The sequence below is a fragment of the Cicer arietinum genome, chromosome 6 (assembly GCF_000331145.2).
Source record: "Cicer arietinum cultivar CDC Frontier isolate Library 1 chromosome 6, Cicar.CDCFrontier_v2.0, whole genome shotgun sequence".
NCBI lineage: Eukaryota > Viridiplantae > Streptophyta > Magnoliopsida > Fabales > Fabaceae > Cicer > Cicer arietinum.
In genome coordinates this window covers 49,058,231-49,064,722 of record NC_021165.2, presented here as the reverse complement: position 1 = coordinate 49,064,722, position 6,492 = coordinate 49,058,231, and the positions used below count along the sequence as shown (strand labels likewise).

The following is a 6,492-nucleotide window of genomic DNA, read 5'->3' as shown; positions in this document are numbered from 1 at the left end:
AAATACTTTACTTATAATTTTTTTCATTGTAGACGACTTTTGTTCTTGATGAGGGACGAAAGTCTTATGTTTTGAGAGTTGCTGAAAAGATCCATCGTGGATTTAGATCCCATCTCTCAAATTTCTATCTAAAAGATAGAGAAGGAAACACAAGTGCTGAACCTCCAAAAATATATCAACATTATATATCAAAGGATGAATGGAGAGCATTTGTTTCCAAACGTTCTGACCCCGCGTTTGTCGTAAGTGATTAATTTATTAGCATTTGTGTTTTATTATTCATATTCGTAGCGTATTTTAAATTTTTACACAATTGCTATTTTTTTTTATATAGAATATTAGTAAGGCAAATCGCGAACGGGCAAGCAACCCAAAACACCCATACAAGAAATCACGTATGGGATATGCACGCCTTGAACAACAAATTGTAAGTAATTAAACATCACTTTTATATAATGAAGTAATTTGTATTATAAACTATAGTGTGTAACTAATTTGTATTATTTTGTTTATGATTTTAACGAATAGAGAAAAGACACCCAAGCCGATCAACCCTTGGGTCGTCATATATTGTGGAAGGAAGCGCGTGTTAATAAAGAAGGAGTGGTTGATAATGAAAATGTCAAAAAAGTTGTAGAACTTTGTGTAAGTATATTATCACTTTAATATTTTTTTAAATTGTATTTTAAAAATGCTATTTAACTTATCTTTTTAATGTTACATGTATTTTAGGAAATTATTGAACAAAGTTCTGAAAATCAAGAGGGAAACAAGGATACGTGCAGGGACATTCTTGGGAAAGTGTTTAATGTCCCTGAGTATTCCGGTCGAGTGAGGGGGAAAGGATTTGGCGTAACTCCCAAAAGCTTTTTTCCTCAAGAGAAGCGCCAAAAACCTTCCAACGAGGAAGTATTAGAGAAGCTCAGAATCCTATCAGAGCAAGTGGCACTCTTGGTGAATACGAATAAAGACAAGCAACTTCCGGTTCAGCTCCAACCTGAAATACAAATGGAGAGTGAAACCGGGAGTTGCAACGTCGGTTTGAAGAGTATTCCCGAGGTAATTAATTACTTACTACTTACTTGCTTATGTAATTACTTATGTATTAAACAAACTTATATATTAACTGTACTTATGTTTTAACTATTGATGTAGGGTGTCACTACATGTGCCCTATACTTGTACTCGCCTACTCAACGGAAGGTGGGAAAAGGAATATTGTACAATACTTCGGGAGAAGTATTGCACAATATTCCGATCCCCGCGGACCATGTCAAAGTATCGCCTACTGTTGCTTTCAAACCAATTGCACCGTTGCCTATACCGGACAACGATGGAGATATGCAGTTCTTAAGCTACGCTATTGGTAGTTACGTGGCATGGCCTACAAACCTTGTTGCCCTCGAAAAAAAGATTCCCAGAAACAAATCAGTTACATCTTCCGAAAAGGTTTGTCACATTTATTGCCTAAGGTTTGTCATTTTTTCAGATTCAATAAACTAACATTTTACCTCATTTTTGTAGGTCCAAATAAATAAACCACCCCTACAGCCAAAAAAAGGCAGCAAACCTCAAAAATTGGAGGTTAATAGGGCTGCCAAACTACAAAGGCTGGAGGGTAATAAAGCTGCCAAACTTGCAGCAACAAAAAATCTGGATCGGGGAAAATCGGTCGCTGCTGCTGCTGCTCCTAATAAAAGTCAGCCACGCCTTGGTAAATACGGGGCGTGTCTTGACATCCAAATAAAAAGGAACATGGGCAGCAGCAACGATTCGCCCATCGTACAAATGAATAAAGACATCTTTGGAGATGAGTATATTGAATACCTCGAAAAGGAGCAAATGTACGAACTTCTCGAACATAAGGAGCTGAGTGCTACTGTAATCAGCTTGTACATAAGGTAAAAAATACTTTTAATTGCATTTATTTGTAATTAATTAAATGTATTGGTAATTAATCTAGTTTAAAATTTTCATTGAAGGTTTTTGTACGAGAAGGTCGTGTGCACGAGGAAACTGTCAAATAAATACTCATTCTTGTCTCCACATAAGATGTCGATGTGGAAACTCGATCCAGACAATGTAAAACACTACATTGTAGATATGTTTTTAAGAAATAAAGAAAGTGATAAATTGTTCTTGGCACCATATAATTCAGGGTACGTAATTTTATCTTTTTTAATTGATGAGAATTTAATTTATTAGTTGTCTATAAACAAAATTGCTTAACCAATTTTTTGTTGTTGTAGGGCACATTGGGTGCTATTTGCAATCAATGCGGTCTCTGAAGTGATATACTATTTGGATCCCGTGCACGGCGATTACACCAATCACCCCAGAATAAAGAATATGCTCGACACGTAAGTAATATTCATTTATTTCTTATATATATATATATATATATATAAATATATATATGTAAGAAATAAATGAATATTACTTACGTGTCGAGCATATTCTTTATTCCGGGGTGATTGGTGTAATCGCCGTGCACGGGATCCAAATAGTATATCACTTCAGAGACCGCATTGATTGCAAATAGCACCCAATGTGCCCTACAACAACAAAAAATTGGTTAAGCAATTTTGTTTATAGACAACTAATAAATTAAATTCTCATCAATTAAAAAAGATAAAATTACGTACCCTGAATTATATGGTGCCAAGAACAATTTATCACTTTCTTTATTTCTTAAAAACATATCTACAATGTAGTGTTTTACATTGTCTGGATCGAGTTTGAACATCGACATCTTATGCGGAGACAAGAATGAGTATTTATTTGACAGTTTCCCATATGGATCTGAATGTAGTTTAGGTTGTAAATTAGGTTATATATATATATGTATCTGAATGTAGTTAATTAGGTTGTAAATTAGGTTATATATATGTATCTGAATGTAGTTAATTAGATTGTAAATTACAGAGTTACAGAGTTACGTATATGTTAATTAAGTTACAGAGTTCTGATTTCTGTTCTACTGATTGTGTGAACTGCTTATGGTATTTGAATATGTTTTGTTGTTGTGTGCACTGATTGTAAACTGATTTTGGATCAAAATAATTTTGGATACAAAGATAAAAGATAGCGCTTTCTAAAAAAAATGCCATAAAAAGCTAAAAAGCGCTTTTCATTTCAAATAATTAATTTACAGCGTTTAAAAAAAAAAACACACATTTTACAGCGCTTTTTTTAAAAAGCGCTGTAAAATGTTGTTGTAAAGCGCTATAATGGTGTACATTTTACAGCGCTTTCTTGAGAAAGCGCTGTAAAATGTACAACAAAAGCGCTGTAAAATGCAGACCCATAATTTCATATAATGGGTGTGCATGTTACAGTGCTTTTGTTAAAAAGCGCTCTAAAAGCAGACCCATAACTCATATAATGGGGTGCATTTTACAGCGCTTTTTTGAAAAAGCGCTGTAAAATGTCCATAACAAGCGCGCGTTATATTTACATGTTTTATAGCGCTTTTTTAAAAACGTTGTTGTATCTTTTACAGCGCTCGATTCTACAACGCTTTTTTTTTTTTGAAAAAGCGCTGTAAATGCAGTTTTTCGCGTAGTATTACATATATTAAAAAATATGATTGATTATACATTTAATTTATGTAATCTCAATTGAAAAAGTTTATTTCATTATCTAAACTAGTTAATATAAAATATTATATTAAATCAACAATCCTTTAGAGTTATTAACATTAAATTAATAAAAAAATTAAATATTGATTCTTTCTTGTATTTTATTTAGAATATGCATGTTAATTTTATTTATATTTTATTTTAGGTTAAGTAGTATATGCGGTCTCTTAACTTAATTTCAGTTAACGTTTTAGTTATTTATCTTTTTTTTTTCTTTCTAATTTGGTTCTTCATTTTAATTTTAAGTGACAATTTGACTTTTTTTTGTTTTAAAATATCAATAATGTTATCATCTTTTTTTTTTACAAAAAATTCATCAAAATTTTCAAACAAAACCAATAAAATTAACATCTTCAATATAATGCAAATTTCTTAAAATATATAACTCAAATATTCAAATAAAATCATATTTTCATCTCCAACAACATCAAATTCATCAAATAAAGAATGAAAATATGAGTTTATTTAAATATTTAAGTTATGAATTTGATGAAATTTGTATTTTATTGAAGATGATGATTAATTTTATAGGTTTTGTTTGAAAATTTTGATGAATTATTTAAATTTTTATAAAGAAAAGGATAACATTATTGATATTTTAAAATATAAAAGATTAAATTGTCACTTAAAATTAAAAAAAAAAATAACTAATTCAAAAAATAAAAAATAAAATAAAAACGTTAACTGAAATTAAATTAAAAGATCACATATGTTATTTAGCTTTTATTTTATTTTATAGAGAATAGAACAACTTCTTGATTAGTCAATTTTCATGACTCAAATTTAACCGTATATTATCATTATCATTCATGACTCAAATTTAACCATATATTATCATTATCATTGTCCATGAAAGCATTAATTGTCTCAGGAAAAATGATCCGTAAGTATGAGAGATATATAGTAGTTCTTCAGAAATCAAATATAAACAAAAAAAGATAATGATATTTGATGGGAAAAGAAGTTTGCTTAAGTGTCATGTATTACCCCAATTTTATCACGTGTTGTTGCTTTCTTTTGAAAATTGTTGATTAAGTTTAGGGAGCCATGCATTCTTTATAATTCTTTTTCTTTTAATTTATCCTTCATTTAAATTGTTTTAATTATTTACAATTTTAATATTTTTTATTCAATTAAAATAAAATAAAAAATAAAAAATAAAAAATATATATACTATATATGAGATACTAAGTTCATGCATAATATGTTTTTTTTATATCAATTTTACATCTCATTTCAATCGTTTATTACAATTTTATTATTTATTATTTTATATTTAAAAAAATGATAAATATCATTATAATTAATTCACGTAATTATGAAATTTCTTATTCGAATATGAAACATGACGTCTAATTTAACAATAACAACATTTATAAGTTAAGTTGAGATAATAATTAAATACTTTAATTTTTACTAATCAAATAATTTTTTTTTGAATTAATAATATAAAATTCTATAACTTCTGTTAATTTTATTCCGAATAGCAGACAATGTTTGTCTTAATAATAATAATAATAATAATAATAATAATAATAATAACAACAATAATAATAATAATAATAATAATAATAATAATAATAATAATAATAATAATAATAATAATAATAATAATAATAATAATAATAATAAATAGTTATAACTGTTATAAGTCTCAAATTAAATAAATTAAAGTGTTGATTATAATACTTAGGTGATGAGACTCAACCTATGAACTTATGTCTTAATAATTGAAAGAGTTGTTCACAGAAAGAGCTATAGTCCGATTAAGGCACTCCACCAGATACTAATAGATGGGTGAAGCCGCCAAAAATAGAAAAGGATACCACCAGTTCAGTGTCGATGAAATAAAAGTTATTGTAAACGTCGGCTCTTAAAGAGCATGGTAGATAAACTAACTTTTTGAACTTGACTCTTATAGTGAGCTTAAGTCCTAACAATATCTTAATAATGTTTTCAAGTAAATCACAAAATTATCAAACTTTTTAATTCTTCAAAAAAAAAAAAATTCTTAATATATGATTAATTATCAAATTTTCTGTTAAGTGAATCGGTTGTTTGCTAAAGAAAAATCATTCGTTAGTTTTCATTTATATAAATTTAATATGTATACATAGTAATACTTCTTAGTAAAAATATTGGAGCCCTTCAAACCCCAATAAAAGAGAAACTAATAAAATTTCAACTAATTTATTTTTTAGTACATAAAAATATCAACTAGTTACTAACATCTAATTATTAGAAAAATGATTTAATTTATATACACCAATAATTTAAAATCTTTTTACACATACATCTACATCACTTTAGTCAATTTTTGTAGAGATATTTCAAGAACTAACCTAACTAATCAAATATTTTTAGACATACATCAAATCAAATCGCTCTATGTAAGATTTTGTAGTGTGATCTGATTGAATACATGTGTAAAAAAGTTTATATTGTCAATGCATTAAAATTAATATCAAAGACAACAATCACCGTCATGGTAAACATATAATTATAGAGAAAGTAATTTTTACAACTATTAAATGTGTTAATTAGGTTTTCCTAAAATTAGTTTTAATTAAAAGTTAGTTGAATGTAAAGTAGTTTATGTTTGAATACATCAGTATCAAAACTATAAATCCTAACTAAAATCAATTCTACTCAAAGACGCCTAAATATGACAAAATCAATTACACACATAAAATCAATTTCAAACCTTTCAAAAATAAAACTAAAAATACACTAACTACTAAAATTTCAACTCCCTAATTCTTTTTCTTTCAGATATTGACTTCTTGATTGCAATGCATTTATCAAATTAGATTGTTTAAGTGCGTAATATTTCTCAATATGTCCATAGTTT

At 27.8% G+C, this 6,492-nt stretch overlaps 1 protein-coding gene across 1 annotated transcript; it reads left to right on the top strand.

Moving 5' to 3' along the window:
* Positions 1 to 163: 163 nt before the first annotated feature.
* Positions 164 to 1,370, top strand: LOC140920766 (uncharacterized). The gene is made up of 5 exons (XM_073369588.1): positions 164 to 427; positions 529 to 645; positions 733 to 1,090; positions 1,156 to 1,203; positions 1,348 to 1,370. Exons 1-5 carry the CDS (start codon positions 398 to 400, stop codon positions 1,368 to 1,370), a joined length of 576 nt encoding a protein of 191 aa, XP_073225689.1. The 5' UTR covers positions 164 to 397.
* Positions 1,371 to 6,492: the final 5,122 nt, after the last annotated feature.